This window comes from Rhipicephalus sanguineus, chromosome 3, assembly GCF_013339695.2.
Source record: "Rhipicephalus sanguineus isolate Rsan-2018 chromosome 3, BIME_Rsan_1.4, whole genome shotgun sequence".
NCBI lineage: Eukaryota > Metazoa > Arthropoda > Arachnida > Ixodida > Ixodidae > Rhipicephalus > Rhipicephalus sanguineus.
This window is the reverse complement of record NC_051178.1, coordinates 179,355,481-179,377,455: the sequence shown is the minus strand read 5'-3', so window position 1 is coordinate 179,377,455 and position 21,975 is coordinate 179,355,481. Positions and strand designations below refer to the sequence as shown.

The 21,975-nt window shown below is 50.5% G+C and overlaps 1 protein-coding gene across 3 annotated transcripts in view; it reads right to left on the bottom strand.

Annotated features, from left to right (window-relative positions):
* The window catches only part of LOC119387756 (semaphorin-1A), a 177,109-nt gene extending 164,786 nt beyond the window's left edge, over positions 1-12,323 (bottom strand). For all 3 annotated transcript variants that reach the window (XM_037655265.2, XM_049413678.1, XM_049413680.1), the window contains exon 1: positions 12,057-12,323. In XM_037655265.2, the coding sequence (XP_037511193.1) occupies positions 12,057-12,246 (190 nt within the window). In that variant the 5' untranslated portion in view covers positions 12,247-12,323. The remainder of the gene's footprint in view (positions 1-12,056) is intronic.
* Between the last annotated feature and the right edge of the window lie 9,652 nt (positions 12,324-21,975).

Here is a 21,975-nt window from a genome sequence, read left to right as displayed (position 1 = left end):
ATAGGACCTAAATTGAAAGGACTTAAAGGCACGAAAAGCACACTTCTTTCGGTGGGATTCGAACCCACAACTTTCGCATTACGCGTCTGATGCTCTAACAATTAAGCTACGACGGAGGGCGCTCCCTCGTCCACTTGTTGGGTATTTCCGTGAGCTTGATCCCTGGGAGTGTTAGCAAGCGCAAATCGTCGCCGTAATTATAAGGTTGCGGGTTCGGATCCCACCGATGAAAAGGGTGTTTTTTTCGTCTACTTGGAATCCTTTGACTATGGGTTATAATTATTACATCGCAGTTAAAAAAAGCAACAAACAATGTCCCAATGTTTTATTTGGCTTAATTGGCTGTTGGCTCGAACTATTCTTCTTTCGCACTTTCATAGCAAGGGCTTCGTCCTGCCTCGTGACGCCTTCTGGCAAAAATAGTGCTTCACACTCGCCGCCTAGCTACGAGTGGCGCTGGTAACACTCTCAGGGATTAAACGCAGATAGATACCGTACAGAGTGGACGAGGGAGGCCCCCTCTTGTAATCTTTTAAGTGGCTGTGATGTCCGATTTATGACAAGATAAACAGGAACAGCAAAGTATGCAAACAAACAAAATAAAGCAATGAAGTAACATATTCAACATACATATGAAAACTATATATACAAAATAGAATAAAACTAACAAAACTTGAAATTATGATAAATGCAGTAAAGCGAATACGGAAACAAAAATACGACGCCCGACGCCACAGACAGTCAATAATTTGCAAAACGCAGAAAAAAAAAATCGACCTTTCGTTAGGCTATCTTACCCAATGATCTAGCGGTCGTCCTGTGTGCTTCTTTCTCTGTCCTTGTTTTGTTCCGCTATATTATGTATTTAAGTGAAGACCAACTAGCCCAAATTTCAGCTTTAACTGTAAACCCAATGAATCAGTTGTCTGAGAAATTTCAAACGAGGGCATGTTTTTCTCTTCTAAATTGGACATTCCGTCTCGTTGGACATTCAGTCTCGTTGGACATTCCGTCTCGGTTGTACATTCCGTCTCGTTGGACATTCCGTCTCGTTGGACATTCCGTCTCGGTTGTACATTCCGTCTCGTTGGACATTCAGTCTCGGTGGACATTCCGTCTCTTTTGGACATTCCGTCTCGTTGGACATTCAGTCTCGCCGGTCACGTGACCCATTGGACATTCAGTCTCGTTGTACATTCCGTCTCGTTGGACATTCAGGCTCTGAATCTACACGGCGGCGGTTGCGTGCAAAGGAGAAAGGGGACGGCGGGCAAGAGGGCACGTCGGCCGCCCGGCAACACGTACGGCGGGGCCCCCGGGGCGGGACCTGCGCTCGTTCGGCGCCGACAAGCACCGGCTGCTGCTGCTGCTGCCTTCTCCCAAAACCGGAATACGCGTGTGCGCCAACGGAAGACCCCGCCGGCTGCTGCTGCTGCTACAGGCAGGTAGGTAGTAGAGTGTACAGGTAGACATGACGGCACTGCAGCGTACAGGGACACTAAACAGCTGGCCTACGCCACGCAACAGCGGGCAGCTGCTCGATGGCTGCATACAAAGCTCGCTTCTTGCACTAGGTGTGTGCAACAGTACTGCGTTGGCTGCGTACACTGAATACTGCTAACCTTACTGATCTGTCATTACACGAAACCGTGAAACAACACTTCGTACATGTCAATGAGCGGCTCTGACTTTGCTGGCAATCAGGCTACTAGTAGATTGGCTCAATCTGCGTCAGTGCCCCGTCTATATGCACAGGGTGCGTAGGACAGTGCCAAAGGTTATGAACTGCAAGTTGTATAGGCCGCAAGGCCGGATGCTTGCGCAATCCATAAGCTCGACATTCACCTGTTCGTATACTACCCTATACAGCAATGACAGCTCCACGCCAGGCGAATTTTGCGTCGTTTGTCGCGGGTTCGCACCACAGTTTTCGGTCTCCATTACGTGTTCTCAGCCATAAATATTACTAAAGAGAAAACGGCGGGAGAGTGGCGTGGCGGGGGGGGGGGGGGGGGGGAAGCGGAAGGAGGAAGCGTCATTTCGGTCGACACGCCGTCAGCAAACATCTATAACAGTATCCCGTGAAACGCGCTGCACCGCAGTGCACGTTCTATTTGCAGGAAAGACAATGAACGTTTTCCACCATATATGACCTTCACGGTTCGACTGCGCACTTATATACATTTCCTCAAAAGCACCGCAGCGCATCCGGCAGTCTCGCGCATGAGGTGTTGTAAATGCCGACCACTGATACCGAGGAACATCAGTAGCCACACATCGCGTGTCCTATTGTGCTTTCGAGGAAGCATAATAAACGCCTTCCGTTCATTTGCTGGTCGGCTTCCCATAACGGCATCCACGCCGTCTCTGCCTCCGCCTCTTCCTCCTCCCTCGGGGCCACAGGTGACGTCACGAGTAACGAGTAAGTTATTAGCAACGCCAATAAGCAACTCCGCAGCGGCGGCCAAGGTCAGGGCAGCGCGCGCGTGTCGTCCGGGTTTTGCGGTTGCCTGCCTGCCTGCCTGCGTGCACCTGGTTCCCCGTGTCATCGTATAATCATTGAGGTCCGAGAACACGCCCTACCGCCGAGTCGATCATCGGGTTCCGCGTAATCATCCGGGGTCGCCTCGGCGAACAACAGTAGTGCGTATACAGCATGGCACGAAGGCGTGCAGCCGCTGCAGCTGAGTAGGCGTGCTCTGCTCACTCAGTGGCAGGGGAAACAAAACGAGAACACAAACTGCAGGGTGCAACAAGGCGGATTGATCAATTTGTCCCGAGATACGCTCGACAACAGATTCTCGAGAAAGGCGGTGTGTTGCGACACCGGCTACGTTCACGGTAAAAGACCGCTGCTTCCCGGAAAGGAACGAGCTCTCTGCCGCACTGCTGTATGTGTACATTTGGGTTGCATTAAGGCTGACAGGCAGGAAGACGGCTCGTTGTCATAGCAACACGCTGGTCTTGTTCAAGCAGGCGCAGATTTTAAAGAAAGAAAGGAAGAAAGACGAGGAAATGTGTTAAGGCTAACCAGATGATCGGCCTCGTACCCTACAAGACAGGAGGAATACGAGAAAGAAAAAACAGAAAGAGGGAGAGAGCGAACATTAACCGCACTCAATTGAGAGGATGCAAATTAGAGTTGTACAAAGGGTAACGCGGGCTGATGCCGTCAAATGCTTTCAGACACTTCAAAGGCGCAAATTGCTTTTTGCGTCAGCGACAGTGTCTCAGAATCTGCGTCTTAGGAAAAAAAAAAATGTGGAGAGAGAGAGAGAGAGAGAGAGGGGGGGGGGTAGCTGCAGAGCGTCATTACCAGAACAAGGTGCACGCATGAAGTGCTCGATGGTCTATGACATTTACGAGACCGTCGCACGTTGGTCTAGGCCATATGTGTGAAGCAAATGAACTATAGATTTCCTCTCGGAAACATAATTGAGAACAAGCCTTGAGTAGTTCCTCCACGCCAGGGCTTTTAGCCATGCTCGGTTTCGAGTGCAAAACTTGAGCAAACCCGCACTCTTAGATGTGCTAGAGCCCGTCGTGACACATACAGAAAGTGTGAGGCTATTGCTAAAACGGAGCAGAGATGACCTCACTACAAAAACAGCGCATTCCTCGGCGGTACGCTCGAAGCTCCTATGAAAGGTAAGCGCGAATTAAAAGGCGACAAAAGAGCGAAATTATAGGAGCGCACGTGGCGATACGCGAATTAAGAGCTCCGTTCGCGCGGTTGAGCGAATGAGGGGAAAAAAAGGAAAAACGATCTTCAAAAGGCGTGCATTCAGTTATAAAACGCGGCACCGCCCGCGAAAATAAACAAAATACGCCGCGCGTTAAGAGCGCACGTGCGCACCGCGCATTCAGCGGCAAAGCCGAACGCGGCAATTACCTTTCGCCCAAGTCGTCGTCCTCGGCGGCGGCAATTAATTTCTCGAGCGCTTCAATAAAGGCGCTTTTCTTGCAGTGCACCGAGGTCCTGCGGCGGAGTGCGCTCGCTGTTACAACATCGGGTTTCGTAACTCATTCGAGTCGCAAGCGGGGAAAGAAAGACGCCGCACGCGTGTATTATATACCTATATGCGCCTAGAGTTTCTTTTCGCGAGTCTCATTAGAAAAGAAAGAAAAAGAGGGAGGAGTAAGAGGAGGAGAGAAATGAGCAGAGAGCGGCGAGGCAGAGGGAGAGAGAATGCTTACTATAGTTTACCAAAGAAATCCCGGCAATTTACGCGACAGCGTTATCGCTTAAGGTTACGAAATTAAGCGTGCTTCCACGGCCACGCGTGAGGCTTCACCGCCCTTTCAAGGAACAGACTCGGCGCAATAAGCTTGTTTGCGCCGTAACGGAGGATCCTTCATCGATTGGCGCTAAACATAGGCAGGCGCCAGAGGTATACACAACACGGCTGCGATCGAAAAGCGATTGCAGCAGTTGCTGCTGGACTACAGAAAGACCACATTTCTCCATCCACTTATCCTTAAGTCGAATTAAAATTTTAAAAATTAAAAAAAAAATTAAAAATTCGCCATGCACGTACAGTGATTTTGCCTATAAAATCAACATAAAGACCACCATTTCTCTCTAGCTATATCCGCCTCCCAGCTGATTTTTAAACCGAATTAAAAAATAACAAGACGCTAAACGCACAGCGATTTGTCATCTAAAATCTAAACGAAGACAGCCCTTCTTCACATTGAACTTAAAAAAAAAGAAGTTAACTCGAGGTACGTAACAGTGATTTCGCTTGTGTGGTCTATATAAAAGCGACACTTTCTCTCTCTCGCTTCGGTTATCTGCAGAAAATTTCTTTAAAATGATAACTCGCAACGCATATAGTGATGTCTCGCCTCTCCGAATCCATTACTCAAAGACATACGGACACCATTATCAAAACAAATAGTTGAGTTCAGTTAGGAAGGCGACCAAGCCCCATTAACTGGCATCCTATAGTGCGCACGCTGCTATCGCGCAAACGAAGCAGGGTCGGAAATAACGCAGTCGCGGCAGTTTTAGCGGGAATCCTGCTACTATGATGCGTACAGCCAATTTATAAATGACCGCACTCCGGAAATGTACGCATATACACGAGTAGCACTGACAATGGAGAACCATTATGTACAGCACCTCTGTACACAATGCTTCTTGTGTACGGCGTCGTTCGCAGCATTGTGTTACACGAGCATGACTGTAACGGGCCTGTTTTGAGGGGTTCAAAGGTCAAAGGGAGGATCCGACAGCTTATCAGCTGGAATCACCAGATGCCCAATGGTGATGACGGCCACAAACAGACCCACCACGTTGTCAGACAAATAACACGTCCCGGGGCTGCATTCCTTGTGTGTGAACGCACACAGCGAAATCTGAGTATCGCGTTCCCGCCGTCCTTTAGCGACAAGAAAACGCGGATTTTGACCTCGCGAGCTATGAGTATCTGCGCGGGGGTTCACGAAGGCGTGACCGATAAGCCGCGCGACAAGCGTTTCGGAGCAGCTCCCAAGGAATGCGCTTGTCCTGTGACGACATCGTTTCGTATGCCATAACGCGAGCCTGGTGGCCTGGTCGCGCGAGACACGCGTTTTATATCATTCGAATGTGACTCAGCGGCCCGAACCGCCACGGCCATAAAGACGAGCGCAAGAAAGCAAAACACTCGTTGTTAGACCGCCCGTTAGTTTGTTGAAATGCTTAAACTGTATTTAGAGATAAGAGAATTGCAACGATGACAAGATACTTGTCGGTATGATTCAACTTCTGTGCTCACGCAGTTACACAGCGTCCAGAAGGGGTCCACACAATAGGGGTCCACTTTGCGTCACATATATACGGCGGAAAAACGGCACGGAAGTGATACTCGTAAGGTGTGAAGAAGTAACCAGTTTGACAAGCCTGCTCGCCATTTTTGTTGCTGTGTACGAACAACGTGAAAGACGGAAGGAGGCTATAGTCTATCGTGCATGTAAAGCTTGGGCGGTGCTGTTCCGGAAATCGCCCAAGTTCAGTCATGGACAAGAAAAAAAAAAAAACCGTCGTTTTAGCCTTTCCGAACCAATCAGTGAGTTCGCATCCATGGTTGTCCCGTACGTGAACCAATCGGAGCTGACAACGTGGCCGAATTTCGCGGCGTTCAGAATAACGGCGTGCCTTCGTTAGTTACCAATGCATGTATGCACAACATGCACCGACGGATATTTACAGCCGTCTGTTTCTGAAAATGCCAGCAACGGCCGTATAGTTGTGTGCACCGTGTACGTAAAAACGGCCACTCGCCATGTGCACATGCAGAGTATTAAGGTGCATGACCAATTCCCAAGGTACTTGAAATTTTCAGGCGATCTTTCGCTCCACGAGCCCGCTAACGCTTCCCGCGGTAGCGTGGCGGGTGCAAAGTGCTGCGGAGAAGCGAACGAGACGAATGCTGCGTATGTACAGTATAAAGTCATGCCAGTAACCCTCCATTGGAAAGAAACGGCAACCTAAAATTAAGCCCTCGCAACGTGGTAGGTCTTTGGCGTTGGTTTTACAACCGACGCCGCACTTTATATAGTATACATACGCACTACGCGGGTCACGAAAGCCGTTCCCACGGTGTGCAAAGAAAGTGCACGTTAGGTTTTGGCTTTGAAACCACGATACGTGACGAACCACGAATGGAAAGAACCGAGTTGCACGAGAAAGGCTGCGGAGAACCGCTTCCCGCATTCGTCTCAAAGAAAGAAAGAGAGACGATCTCGGACTCGAGAGAGGTCTGCGCGTGGTTAGTGAAAGTATATATATTCGCTCGTGAAGCTGCGCGCTCTCAACGGGAGGCTTTTCCGAGCGCTTCGTGCACCGCCCATCTAAAACAGCGTGCGTAAACTAATAAAACGAGCGAGCAAGAGAAACTGGTCGGTGAAACTGCGCGCGAAACGCCGCGTGTTTATTAAGCACACACGTTTTCTCTCGTTATATATAAGGTCTCGGTTTCGCAGTTGAAGTCGAATTTTATTCACAGTTTGGCAATATATAGGACAAGCCACGAACTGTCATGGCGCAAACTGAAAATCGAGGAAAAACCAAGACAGGATAGGACGCCAGCTTTTCCTTGATTCTACCCGCCGTGGTGGTCTACTATTCATGGTGTTCGACTGCTGACCCGAAGGTCGCGGGATCGGATCCCGGCCGCGGCGGCCGCATTTCGATGGAGGCGGAATGCTAGAGGCCCGTGTATATACTTAGCTTTAGGTGGATGTTAGAGAACCCCAGGTGGCCGAAATTTCCGGAGCGATCCACCTCGACACGCGCCTCATATTCGTATCGTGGTTTTGGGACGTAAAACCCCAACAATTAATATATTATTTTAGGGGCGAAGCTCCTTAAGGCGGCACCCGTTCGTCCCTCGTAATCGTCGTCATCGTAGTAGTCCGTAACGTCTTACGCTTTGACCTCCAAGGTTGTGCCGGTGGGAGATTTCTCCTGTGCGTTGTTGAACAATAAAAAATTCGCAGCGTGCGCGTTAACTAAAAGCCGAATTCTTCTGTCTCTCATTCCCCATTAGCAGCCATTGGCATGTTCCAGTAGGAAACGTTAGTAGAAGTAGAAGTGTAAGTGTTAGCTAAAAGCCGACTTCTTCTGTCTCTCATTCCCATTAGCAGCCATTGTTTACCTCCAAGGTAGTGCCTGGTGAGATTTCTCCTGTGTGTGATTAAACAATAAAAATTTTGTTCAAAACGCCGTTGATTGATGAAATAAACCAACGAAAGACGCCAGATGTTTTGTAAAAGCAGAACGAAAGAACGCCAGATGTTTTTCTTAAAGTGTAGTAGTAGTAGTTGTATGTAGCCACCTCGCCCGATCGTCAACGGGCGAGGTGGACCGGCAACGGCGCGAGGACCCTGCCGTACGAGAGTTAAATCACACTAAAAGACATACTTTGCGGGCGTTACACTCTAGTGAGCTTTCAACTTTTCGTCTTAATGTACATGATAAAGAAATTATTTCTACGAAAAACGCAAGGCACACCTTGAGCAATATATTTGGTTTTAGGACGCTAAATGGAACCATGAGGCGATGCGAAGCCGGAGCACTTGCACGATCGCGTTCCGTTGGCTTTCGTTGGGCATGCTACCGACCTCGCGTCGTGGAACGCGCGTCCTGTCTTCCCTCTAGCCTTGCCTTTAATTCGCACAGGGCGAGCGGGGAATGCGGTCGCTCTTTCGCTCGGGAGCGGACTTCTTCCTTGCATTTCACCGATCACAAGTGATAATGAAGGGACCACGTAAACCAACAGTACAATAAAAGTTTGATGTTTAATATATACACGATGTTTCACACTCTTTATATTATGTACTGGGCGCATTTCACGGAAGAGTTTCACGGTTTACAGATGATTCCCTCCGTAGCTTCGCCCCACTCATCATCATTCACCCCGTGGATATGCTGTGATTTTTTTTCTTTGATTCTCAAGTTTGCGCCACGAATATTTCGTTAAGCTATGCACCAACTCTCCCGACGTAATACTCCGGTAAAGGCGTGTTTGTAGACGCCGCATTTTTTGTTTGCTTATTTATTTATTTATTTATTTATTTATTTATTTATTTATTTATTTATTTATTTATTTATTTATTTGACATCAGGACAACCTGCCCTTACACGAGGGCTGAAAAGTTGTGTTATTTCCTAGCGGTAGATATTTGTACGGCGTCTCGTGTATACCGTGCAAACACAAAAGCCAGTCTTTGTAGTTAATCAGGTCCTCCCTAACTATTACTGTCCATGAGCTATAATAACGCAACTACAGGAGCGCAACTCATGCAAAATTATGCGCACCGGGCGCAGTCACGTCACATCCAATGAAAAAAACACTACAACCGAGCGAGCGCCCGGGGGACAATGCCGAACGGCGCGAGTCATTTCCAAGCGTTGAATCATCAGCGCGGTTCACACGGAAGGTTCGATAGCTATCTGCGTTCGTAAATCTCGCGCGCAGCGAAGCGGGAACGGTCGCAGCACAGGCTCTTGCCTTGCGGGCCAACGCTCGAAACCGCTAGAGAGACAGAGAGAGAGGGAGAGGGTACATGCTTGTGTGCGCGTGTGTATAACGATTCCACGCACGCCTCCCGATGTTGCGATCGCTGCAGCGGTGTACTATACATGCTCGCGCACAAATAACAAGCGCAAGCTCGTCGAAAAGGTCAACGCACTTTGTAAGCGCGCTCGCGGACTCGCCGTTGTGACAAGCGACGAATAAGCCCCGGCCGGCGCCTGAGCGAGAATAAATGAGGCACGTACACGCGGGGAACACACCCACACGTTCCGCAAAGGACGACAAGCACACAGCGACGAGAAGGAATAATGTACAAACTGGAGGAACAAAACTACCGACGATCTACTGAGGAACTATACATACACATAACATAGGATGGAACAGAGTGGAAAAAGATACATAAGGAAACATGCGCGTTAATCGAAATTCGCGAGTAAATCGCGCGTATGTCAGCGGCGCAAGCGGGTCGAAAGTAAAAGGGCGCGAAAAAATACGCTACACACACTGTACGCACGGAGGTGAAGGCGATATATACATATGCGCTGAAGGCTACGAGCGATGCGCACTCATTTCCGCAAAGCGCGCGTGCACACGACGCGCACGATTTGCACGGCGGACGTATCGAAAGCGCGGAAGCTCTTTCTCTCTCTCTTCGTGCTACCGGTGAAATTCAGCGCTCACGGCGGCGGATCGTCTCAGCCTTTCGCAATGACGCTCGAGAGTAAAGGAAAACGGTTACGGTCGGAAAGGAAGGTACGGGGTCGGAGGAACTCTCCGACGTGTATACGCGAAACAAATGGGGCTGCAGGGCAGGGCGGGCCGGTGTCCAAGAGGCAACCGATATACCTATAGGGCAACGACGAGTGTTCGAAGCAGTAGCAACACCTAGCACGCACCGTCCTCATCGATGCAGCGAGTGTTCCAAAGGCTGTACAGCGTGCACGACATATACTCACATATGTTCTGACGGGTTGGGGCCGGTTTCCTGCGAACTCGCCCTCATTTCGCTCGCTTGCTTGCGTGCGCATGCGCGATGGGGCACGACAATCACAAGCACGCCTTCTTGTTCGGCAACCGGCTTCCTATAGACACAACCGTGTTCGGAAGAGAAGGCGTTTTCCTCGTCGCTGCATGTGGAACGACGACGTCGCATGTATATACACTAGTCCTGAGTGTATTATAGCATGAGAGCCGAAAAAACCGTTCCCGTAGTGATATTATAGGCTGCGGGCGCCTGCGTGTTGTTATATTTCGGTCGCGAAGTCGAACACACCCTGCCGTTATATTGTACATACGCGTGACACGCAAAAGGAGGATGCAGATGCGAACGGGTTTCGAGCCACGCCGGCTGTCCCCAGATTCTCAGGGTCGCGCGGGAGCGTAACATCACAGTTACAGATACAGAAAAGCAGGAAAAGGCGTACGTGCGAGCGAAGGCATAGAGAGAACATATGTAGATGTTTTTGTAACCATGCCTGCATGCATGCGAATGTCTCGCATCACCTATAGAGCGGGTGCCTGCCAAGACATTGCATTGAACATGAAGTACTTCATGTACACTAGGCTTTCTTGTTTTTCTTCTTTTCTCCCTCCGAAAAATGAGAGCTTTGTATATGAAACGAGCTAGCAACACGCATGCAAGCTTCGCCGGAAACGTGCACGTTTGACACTCTGCGATCGTCATGGGGTTGCGTGCATACTTAGTGCCGCTTAAACAAGTCTGACGGAATCGGGAGCACGGCTGCAGAGAGCTCGTCATGTTATCCAGAAAGGCACGCTCACGAAGTCCGTTACGCTCGGCGAGCCGTGCTGACAGCCTCGCTCTTTCCTTCGGGGTATTACACGCAACGCGCGTCGCGGATTCGAGGTTGACGGGCATGCGCCTATAGCGAGTCGTCAGGGACACCGCGAGGCACTCTGCGTATATATACTGCGCCAAGCTATTGCTGCTGCTGCTGTTGTATTACACTGCACACGGTAGCGCGCGCGTCAAGCCAGTCAGCCATAGGCTTTTAACGGCGCCGCTCCCACGCCCCGAGCTACCGTGCACTCGATTACAGCTCAGCGGGGCGCCCATGACGGCCGGTGCCACTATAGAGTGCAGAGGCGTGCGAGAGCTAGGCGACTGGAAATAACACTTCCAAACGGGCTCGGCTCAACGGGGTGAAGCCACGCACTATACGTACGCGCAGTATATGTCACGCACAGTCTTTTTTTTTCAAAAGGTTTGAAGTGAGGCTGCGAACGACACCTGTCATTGGGTCGTGCTATATTATATAGTGTTGCTGTATACGATGCGCCATGTCACGCGCTCCGATGCGCACGAGATTGAGGAGGAGGACAAGAAGCACAGCGCGTCCTTCCCGATCTCTTGAGCTTTCGAGCGAGAAATGTGTCACATTTGGCACCGCTATGTATACAGGTGGCCCAGCGAGTTGTGCGCCCACGAACGCGGTGGTTTCGTGCATGTATACATAGTGCGAGTTTGTGAGGTACAAGGACAGTTAAAGAGACGACGCCGACGCGAAAGTTGCCAGCGAGCCCGAGGTCACACGCTGATATATATATTTCAAGCCTCGTTGTACGATATGTCAAGCCGCTCCGATGTATATAGAATAGCAGACTGGTTGAAATGCATGATGCTTGAACAATAGCGCAAAAAACAGTGTCGTATACGTGCCTTTTTCTTCCTTGGTCCTGTCTTTTGCGCTGTTGCGTTCAAGCACCAAGCCGATCCGATATGCCATCAAGCACTACGATTATCTTTAAATGACTTCTGCGGCTGCGCAAAAGAAATGTAGTTTTGTTGGCCACATGCGACGCGACTGTAAGTGTGTACCCTCAGACTGCGCTTACTGAGCAGTTTGCTGAGCTTGCGCAAGAAGCATATAGAGACTCGCCCCGACGCACAAAAATCCCACGAACAGCGCCTGCAGAAAGGCTTTTTAACTGAAGATGTTTGTCGCAAGGCAAATGTTGTAAGGAGAAAGAACGAACAAGCAAGTGACATCACATAATCTTGTATGTACTCACGCAGTTGGGCGACTGTCTTTTTGGCGACGAGGGCATCCTGCCAGGCGGCGTGCGCAGGTTCGGCCAGGGTGAGCACGAGCGCCGCGGCTAGGGCTCCGGCCAGCCGCAACGGGGAAAGCCACGACGTGGACCACCGCGGCGGTGGAGGCGGCGAAGAAGAGGTGGCGCCACGGGCCGGCTGCCGCCCCATGGCACACGGCGGGCGCGCCTACAGGCGCACGGCCCGGTGCACGACGACGATGTCCTGTTGCGCTACAGCGCCCATTGGTCCTGCGAGCACAAAAAGATGCAAATGCACCGTCAGAAGAGGCACTAGTGTCACTAACACACACACACACACTCTTTAGGCAACGTGCCTATAAACGAGATGAGGGTTCAAGCACTGTTCGATGAGAGAACATTAGAGTATCAGTGGGAAAAGGCAAATACAGTGGAAACATGGTACGGGATCGTCAAGAGCACATGCATATTTTTCTAGACAAAACAATAATACCTGCTGGGGTTTTACGCCCCAAAACCACGATATGATTATGAGGGACGCCGTAGTAACTCCGGAAATTTCGACCACCCGGGGTTCTTTAACGTGCACCTAAATCTATGTACACGGGCCTCCAGCATTTTGTCTCCATCGAAATGCGGCCGCACGCCCGGGATTCGATCCCGCAACCTTTGCGTCAGCAGTCGAGTACCATATAACCCCAAGACCACCGCGCCGGGTAGAGTGCAAATTATCGGTCGCACCACGCATACGTGCCAGTCACCCAAGCGTGACGGCGTTCGCGAATATACATCGGGCTATCCAGAGCTATAACACACCAACAAGTTTTATTTATTATTTTTTAATGCCTTGACGTAGATCACGTCTTTCATAACTCGCACGTGCTGTACTTGGCAAAAACAACGGTTCCCGACTCGAGTTATTCGTGGTCGTCCGAAGTAAAAAAAAAAAAAGAAGAAGAAGAAGAAGAGAAGGAAACGAACATGAAGGACAAGATTCCCTATTTAAAAAAAAAGGTGTCACGGCCAGCGTATACTATTGAATGTATACTTCAACACAGGAACAAAGTCTATCCGCGTCCTCTATAAAAATTTAAACTCCAGCGCGTGGTCTGCGCAAGAGTTGGACCGCTTGCGAGTGTAGGTCAGACGTGCCGGACATTAAGATGCCATGGAAATTAAGGTTCTCGTCGAGGATTACATAGCGACACCTTTCGATGCCGTCCAAACCGCTTGGCAACCGACTCATTTCGACCCATGCGGCAACGGCTTAACGGTGCCAGAAACAACTGGCCTCCTCGCAGATTCTTACGATCCTGTATACTTCCATACAGTAGGGCCGTTTTAATTCGCCCGCTCCGTGCATGGAACGGTCGGCGTGTGACCTTCGCGCAAGCGTGTGTATATATGCCGAGACGGCCGGGCGCTGCTTAAGCGGACGTTTCCTCTCGGAGACATGCGCCTAGCAACCGACTTGCCGCACTTTCAAGGCCTCTTCGAGCCCGCGCAGTCGCGTGCCGTCCAGCGCTATATACATACTCTCTCGCCCAACTCGGCAAAATATACGTGCAGCGATTCCACGTAATCTCGAAGAAAAGAAGGAATGAGCGGCCAGTTCAAGTTAGTAGCGTTAGTAGTAGTAGTAGTAGTAGTAGTAGTAGTAGTAGTAGGAGGAGGAGGAGGAGGAACTGAAAAAAGAAAGATGACTGCTCAATCATAACTCGTCAAAATTACCTGTAATAAAAAACCGCTTTAACGCGAATAATAATAATAATAATAATAATAATAATAATAATAATAATAATAATAATAATAATAATAATAATAATAATAATAATAATAATAATAACAATAACAATAATAATAATAATAACAATAACAATAATAATAATAACAATAACTCGAGTTTAACATAACAGGAAGCAGGCCAGGACTAGCCTCTTCATAAAATGTAATCGTCTTCAATAATCAATGCAAGTGCTTAACGTCCGAAAGTTGCACAGTCACCAGACCACGAAGGTCGCCAGCAGTGATCGACTCCGAGTCGCTTTTAACGAATATGTCACGCATTCTGTCTGCACGGGGTCTTTCAATTAGCGGCAACCGTTTTGTCAGAAAAGCACGGACGATCTCTCTCTCTCTCTTTCTCTCTCTCCTCGTAGATCATGTTTCCGGGTTCTCTTCCATCAACGTTATGTAATGGGGCATACGATGTACACTGGACCGAATTCAATTACCGTATTTATTCGCATGCTATCAGCACAGCTCAGCACTGGCTACAGTTGGAGAAGTGATTCATAATACTGGCTGAAAATGTTGAAATGATTGTCGGCTATATAGTGTCGCTACGTGACGGCTATAGGGTCGGCTAATGTTGGCTATCAGCTCTGAAAACGGCAACGTTGTGTTCAATCTTAATCAAGCCATTAAGTGCTTTATCATTCGTTTTTAGTCATTTATTTATTAGTTTTATTATCATCTTTATTTTTACATAGGCTGGCCCCTTCTGAAACCGGCAAGCGGTAATCGAAACCGCGAACTCGCGCTCGACAGCTAGCTCGCAGGTTACGTCGGCTATCCATTCACTCCAACACGGTTCGAAGTCCTCCGAGATCAGTCGTGCCAGCCAGGACGACGGATCTCGGAGCACTTGGAGCAAATTTGTTTGGGACAAACAAGGAAAGGAAAGGAGACGCCGCGCACAGATATACGATAGACTCGGTTGAAAAGCGACGAGGCCGAGGCGCGGGTCGATAAAAAGAAACGCGAGACGGGCCGAGCGGCAAGTTTTGATAAAAAGGGGGCGACATTTCGCCTCGCCTCCCCCCCCCCCCCCCCCCCCCCCAGTTCGGCGCACGACCGAGTTGGCGGCGGGGCCACAACAACTAATTCCGGGGCCGGCGATGCACGTTCGGGGCCGAGGAGCGGACCGACTACTACTGCCGCTCGCCGCCGCCGCCGCAGGAGGGTCCTCTCGGGAAGTTCGGGGTCATTAGCGGTCATTGACAACGAGTGCGCCGCAGAGGGGGTTCGCCCCGGTCCGTCCGCCGGCCACCGGGCCGCAGAGTGCGCGGGCCACCGTGCACCGCACGCACGCGCAAACCGGCGCGCGTCCCCTATCCTCACTCGGACTTGGCGCAACTTAACGCAACGCTGATGTGTATGATGTACCTGGTTTGTTGGCCCGTAGGCCCGCACAGCTGAAACTTGAGATATTAAGGCGATACCTTAGATGCCTCATTAAACGCGAAAACTGACCGTCGGCGTCGGCGGCGTCAACACGAGCGATGCAAAAAGTCATCACGTGGTTAGTCATCGTGACATCGTCGCTTGGTTAAAGGTAGGCCGATCACGGAGGCTGTGCAAAACCAGGTGAAGTGCAGAAAGCTTGCAATGCCTCCGATCTTGGAGGCAGTGCAAAACCACGTTAGGCCAGAAAGCTTTCGGGGCGTGGCGTGGGAGGACTTGCGGATAATTGAACGAAGGAGTTGATGGATGAGTGAATGAAGGAAGGAACGAATGGACGGATTAATGAATGATTGAACGAAAGGGTGAACGAATGCAGGAGCAAATGAACGGGCGTACGAAAGAACGCACACAAGCTGAAATATGATGTCGCTTCGGCTTAATTATACTGGGAACGAGGAGAGTTGGCAAAGTGTAGACAGGCTTGTCGGCGGTGCCGGCTCGCATTCAGACCCAGACGCGGCGGGTGACATCTGTCCCAGTCAAAGCCGGGAGGCTGAAAAGGAAACCTTTCCACCGTGCTTAGCTCCCGGTCGGTGCACACTGCGCACTAACCACCGCGGTTGTCAAGTGGTAGAGCGTCCAGTGCAAAAAATACTGGGTTCGATCCCCAGTGCCACCGGTAACTAACCGGCTTTTGTGAAAGGGAGAGACGTAACCCGAACTGGCTTTCGGTAGCGTGGTGTGGGTTCTCATCCCGAGAAGGTGGCCTTTCCTTTCATTATGCCTGCTCAAGGAGGGCTGTCACGGGAGTGGTATGAAGCTAGATATCCAGTAAATAAGCAGGCGTCGCCCAGCTGTATTATCCAACAATGCGATAGGTGAACCAGTTCAAGGAATGCCCGGATAGCCGGTGTCCCATACACGAGCAACTTTCACGAGGAATGTCTCGAACGCAATTAAGACGAAATTTATCACGAATAAAGCTTAGAAGCGTGAATAAGGAATTGCGTAGCTGGTCATAAAAAAAGACATATAGATATGGAAAGGCCAGAACTGATAGCATCGTTGACTAAACAAGCAGTGAATACGAAACAGTCGATACGCGCGTATACAAGAACAGGAAAACATGTTCTCTGCTCTTAATTGCTGGGTTTTTCCAAAATCACGATGTCGTTATGAGGAACGTCGTAGTGGAGGGCTCCGGAAATTTCGACCATCTGGGGTTCTTTAACGTCCTTCGTTCTTGCGCTCGCTGTATGACACATGCTCTAACAAGTGCAGCTGGCGTTCTATTACTTCAGCTAACAAGTATAAGCGACACAACGTGCCATGCATGGATGGATGCTTGCCCTGTTTGCCTACAGAGTGGACCACGAGCGACGCGACGCGCCTCCGCGCCGCAGCAGGCGGCGGAAGCAACGTGCGACGCATCGCGGAACCACGCATCCACGCTACGGGGACGCTGGAAGAGAAGCCGAGGATGCGACCGATGCTCCTGCGGCCGCTACTGGTGCCGGCTGTACACACGTCCCCGCTGGGACCGCCCGTCATGCATCGACGGGCGGCGGTGCACAGCGACCGCATGCGCGCGCAGATGGGACGCAGGAACTCGTGGACACGCAGACCCTGCTGCTGCCGCTTCCCTCTTGCTTCCTTCTTGTTACGCTTATTTCACGCTATATAGAGCTCCTGAGGGCGGGACGGGGTGGCATAAAGTTTTTAAGCACGGACAGCGAAGCGGGACCTCCGATCCGACGACGGGACGATAGAGGAACGCCCTTTCTCTCTCTTTTTTTTTTTTTCGACAATCGCGTGCGGCGATTCCCATGTGACCTTTCGCACGGGAAAAGGAGGTATAGCCCTGTGGGTTGGACATGGTAACGTGCGCGGTGGCTGCACCAGGTAGGGCCTCCGTGACCGACGATGTGAAACGGTTGTTGCGGAGACTGCGCTCACACTGAGATATTGCAAAGTGGGTGAGATGCTAGATGCGGTCGCTTCACGGCATCGCGAGCTCAAATCTTCACTTTTCTGTTAGAAAGTGAGCTTAGCCCGAATAGCAGACATATATATCAACCGATAGATGAAGTGGTAATATCGCATCTTCAACATGCAACCGTGCTTATGTAAGTATGAAGCGTCTAACAAGCGCCAGAGAGCACGTAGGCGTATACAAATGGCTTTCATTCAAAGGCATACTTGTCTCATCAATTCGACACAGCTGTGATTATTCCCGGAACGCGTAACTTACGCTGTATGAAATGTCACGGCGAAATGTCTGCCCCGACGAATATTAATGCGAAGAACGGATTACGTCCATGCCAAATTTACTCGAATAAGACATGAGCGCTGCTAAACACGTCTCGGGAGAAGACGAAGGCTACAAAATTACAAAAAAAAAAAAAAAACGAAAGGAGGATGACAGATCGCAAATCCCGCTTTCACGTGAACCGTATATAATTTAGCCCCGACACGGATAAGCCGCGTCGGGGCTGAACTTCGTCTCGTAACACGGCGCACCCCGTACCACCCCCCACTGCCCTTTCACCGCGGTATGACTCTCGCATGGCATGATGCACGCATCTCCCGACAAGCCAGAGGAGCAACGTCGATGCGACACGTCAGCGGAACCGCCGCGCCCCGCTACACGCATCGCCGGCTCCCGGGTGGTGCAGGAACGCTTTGTACGAACGACAAAGGAGACAGGACGGCGGCACCGGACAGGAATTAAGACGCGTAACAGGAGGGAGGCGGTCCTGCTCCTTTGCCTCTGACAGATGGGGACAAAAGGCTCCCACGCATGCGAGGAGAGACCGCCGCCGCGTCAACTCCGAGCACGACTCGAAAAGCCGGCCGGCCTGTCGTGCAGAAACGCAACGCGACCGGACAGCCGCGGTGGCGGCACACGAGGAACTGTCGGGCCGCGACGCCTCCAGAAAAGACCGGCTTCCAGTCACGGCGGCGTGTGCTCGGTGTAGAGCAGGACGTGTGCGAGGGCTACCGACGTGAAACGATGGACGTGGTTCCTTGCGACGAGCGCTGATCAGAGAGCGAGAGATGGAGAGCCGGTCAGTTGGACAGACAGAACAGAAGCCGAGCCGCCGGCAGCATGGCACGGGGGCGCGGTCTCACGGTTCGTTGTGCACCGCAATTCGGTGCACCGTGGCCGAGTGAGTGCGTGTGCTGCCCTGCCGGCGACCATGGAAACGTCCGGCTTACATTCGCAACTCGACAACGGCGTGAAGAGTCCAATACCCACAGGAACACGGGCTGCAGACCTTATACGGACGTAGCCTTTAATAATAGGAACACCGAAACAGTATTTGAGTGAGATACGTATCTGCATCTCCATTTATTTGCAATTGGGAGGAAAAAGATGTTTACAACTGCCACGTGAGATGTGCATGTACTAGAAGAAGCGCAGGAGGACTTCAAATGTAATCTTAGTTGCATGCAGTCGGCGCAAGAGTATATATACTAAGTGGTTGCCTAAGTAAGTATATGGGCTAGATGGTGACCATTTGTCGTGATCCGGTGCTACGGCGCAAAATGTGCCATGATAGGAAAAGCGAAGAATGGTGCACCAATGAACCATCCTTGACTGCTCACACGCCTGGTAAGCTCTGCTCTCCATCAGCTTCGAATACAGGGAAGACAGAAAAGCAGAGTACGGAGTCGCAATCAACTTAACTGCCTGCGCGTTGAACATTAACGCAATCGAGTTGCACATCTGTGTTTATATAAGGCAAGGCTCAGAATGAGAGAACGACGCATATCCCGCGTATCGATTGAGGTCAATCGAATTGCAAATTCATACGGAATAACGCACGAAGATTACGCACGACCGACATTCTGGCAACATCCCTGCGAACGATGTAATAATGCCTTGTATGTAACAGGCGAACTTCTGGAGGAGTACGCCTCCGAGCGCGAATAATGACGTCAAGCTAGGCCACGCCTCATAATCAACCGTCCGCGACTAGCAACCACTAAACTAAGTGCGCATTAGGAGTTACAACCTAAATTATCACGTAGCAGCGGTAATTAACAACGGCACCGCGAGCAGGGCGATACAAATGAGCCTTCTAAAAAGACAGCAAAAAAAAAAAAAAAAGAAAGCAGCGTGCAGTTGCGCTTTGCGGTTAATCCTGCGCGGAAAATCAAGCTGCAGCGAAGAGAGCTAATCGGAGGAGCGCGGCAAAAGTCTCTCAAGCGCGACGCCCCTATACCGATGTTCACTGCACGCAACTAAAGTATACGGGGAAACGAAGAAAACGGAGATGCGCTTGCAGCAGGCCACGCCGAGCGACGCGAGGCCTCGTGAGCCGCTTGTCGCAGCTCGCGCGTGACGGTGCTGTCATGGCGGCGGCATCAACCCACGAAGCGCGCGGCTTCGAACATCCCTACCGGCCGGCTGGGGGCTTTGAGATGCGCGGCGTTGCCTTTGCCCACGGCTCCTCCACCCGGAGCCGGTATACACAGCCACAGTACAGGCTTCAATGTATAAAAGATTAAAATCACTGCGCGGTTTACGTCTGACACTCCCAGTTCTCCATCCGGGGAAGCGCGTGCCTTCTTATATCACATGAGACATGACACAAATACACACACACGGCGAGACTGGCGGTGTCGTGTCGGCTCCGTCCCGTCATGCGGAGAGCGAGCATGTGCAGCCGGCAGTCACGTCTCCGAACGAAACACGCTCAGGAGAAGGACCAGATTATATACGGCGGCGACAGGAGGAGCTGTGTAGGCGCATGCATCAAGGAGCTTGATGCATACAAGCTTATACACGTATAAGCGTGCGCGCTCGCGAATGATCGGTCGAAAAAGAGATCAGAAGGCCTTCGGACATTTTTCCGACTTCCATGCTCTTTCTTTCTCTCTCTCTTTTTTCGTGATGCAGAGCATATACAAAGTTGTCATCATTCGCTGCAACACTGCCTGCCGTGGCCTCCGAAATTGCATGCAGATGCAATCAGTCAGAATTGTGTGTGGGGCGCAAAAACCCTCTGTTGTGCGTTGTGCTTACGCTCTCTCTCTCTCCTTTTTTTTCTTCGTTTCGACAGAAAGAAAGATTTACGAGTGTGTTTTGCAGTTCCGCTTCCTTCAAACCGGCGTTCAGGGGAAAAGGGCGGTAATTGAGAGCAAGGGAGCGCGACGGTCACAAAGACACGCGTGGAGCGTTGGAATGAAGACGCGATGACGGCCACTCAGGCGCGTGTTTTTCGATGCCACTGGAACAGCATTTCGCAAAACTGCGCAGATAATGTAAGAAAAAAATAATAAAGAAACGGTGTTATTGTGGCGGAATAGCAGGGTGGCAAAACTTTCTTTAGTATGTTGGACGACGACAGAGGATCAACACGTCCGCTCGGTTTGAACGCATCACGAAGAATGCTTTATTTGTTCACTATTTACACTGCTCTCGTAGAGAAGGAAAATGAATAGGAAAATAGAAATACAGAAACACAAGCACAGTCAAAAGAGTTTTATCTGCACCGCGCACGTGCAACAGACTTGAAGAGCAAAGGGAGAAAACGCTTTCCCTGTGTTGGGTGACGGTCCCTGTGGCTTTCAGTGTTCTTTCACGGGCTGGGCGCGCAGGTCGTAAAACGACGATGTCAAAGACGTTCTCCGCTTTTCCCGTACCCGTCGTCGCCTCCAGATTGCGGGCCGCTGCGGTTGCAACCCCCAAAACGCGTCCTCCGTGTTGCCCCTCTTCCTCCTTTTCGCAGCGGGGTCTTCCAATTAAAGCTGCTCCGAAGAGGGGGGCTGCTTCCCAATATTCGACAAATACAAGAGGTGTACCACCATCGAACGGTGCCTTCCTCAATACGAGCATCAGTCGACGACAGCTGTCGTAGGCCGTTTGCGCCTTGGTCTCGAAGAAAGCATGGTCATGAAAACACGACGAAAGCTCATAAGACAGGTTAGCTGAGTCGTCCACTGTATGAGAGTGGCCGATATTACTGAAGTGAAAAGACCGGTGAAATGAATGCTATGCTATAGTGACCGACATTATACTGAAGAGAAAAGACCGGCGTGACCGCAGACGCTCGGCGCCTAATAACGTGCGCGTGTAGGTATCGGTACTTGTGCCTCGAGTATATGCATGTGTTTCAAGTATTCATTTCCCCTCCAGTCATGCTGCATATCCAAGCGGGCATTCTGTCATCACTACTGAGCTCGTTGGTTATGACAGCTGCTACCTTTTGTGTCTCTGATTCTCTCTCATAGTAAATTAAATTGATTCTTCTTTAGTCTATAGTAAACTTCTGGGGTCCATTGCACACGCATGCATGCACCAAATTGTAACTTTGGCTAGATAATCTATGTATGAGGAAATCTTGACGAAGCTATAGGGCTGAGATACTCAGCTTATTTTTTCTCTCCTATCAACAGTACTATAATGTTTACAATTCGCCCACAGACAGCGAAAGCGCCTGGTGGCAAGCTTATGTCCGAGACCATTGAGCGCGCCACCACGGACACCAGCCTGCAGCTAAGCCCTGCGCCTGCCGTCGCTGCGTTGGCTCTCGAGTTCCGCGTCATTGTCCAGTTGCTAAATCTAGACAGCCTATATTAAAAAAGAAAAACTGTTTTTGCGCGCCTGCTCTTCTCTCCGCTTTTTTTCCATCTTTATTTCCCCTTCCCTCTGTAGTGCAGGGTAGCAGACCGGGTGCTTCAATACTGGTTGAACTATCCGCCTATCATTTTCTTCCGTGGTCGT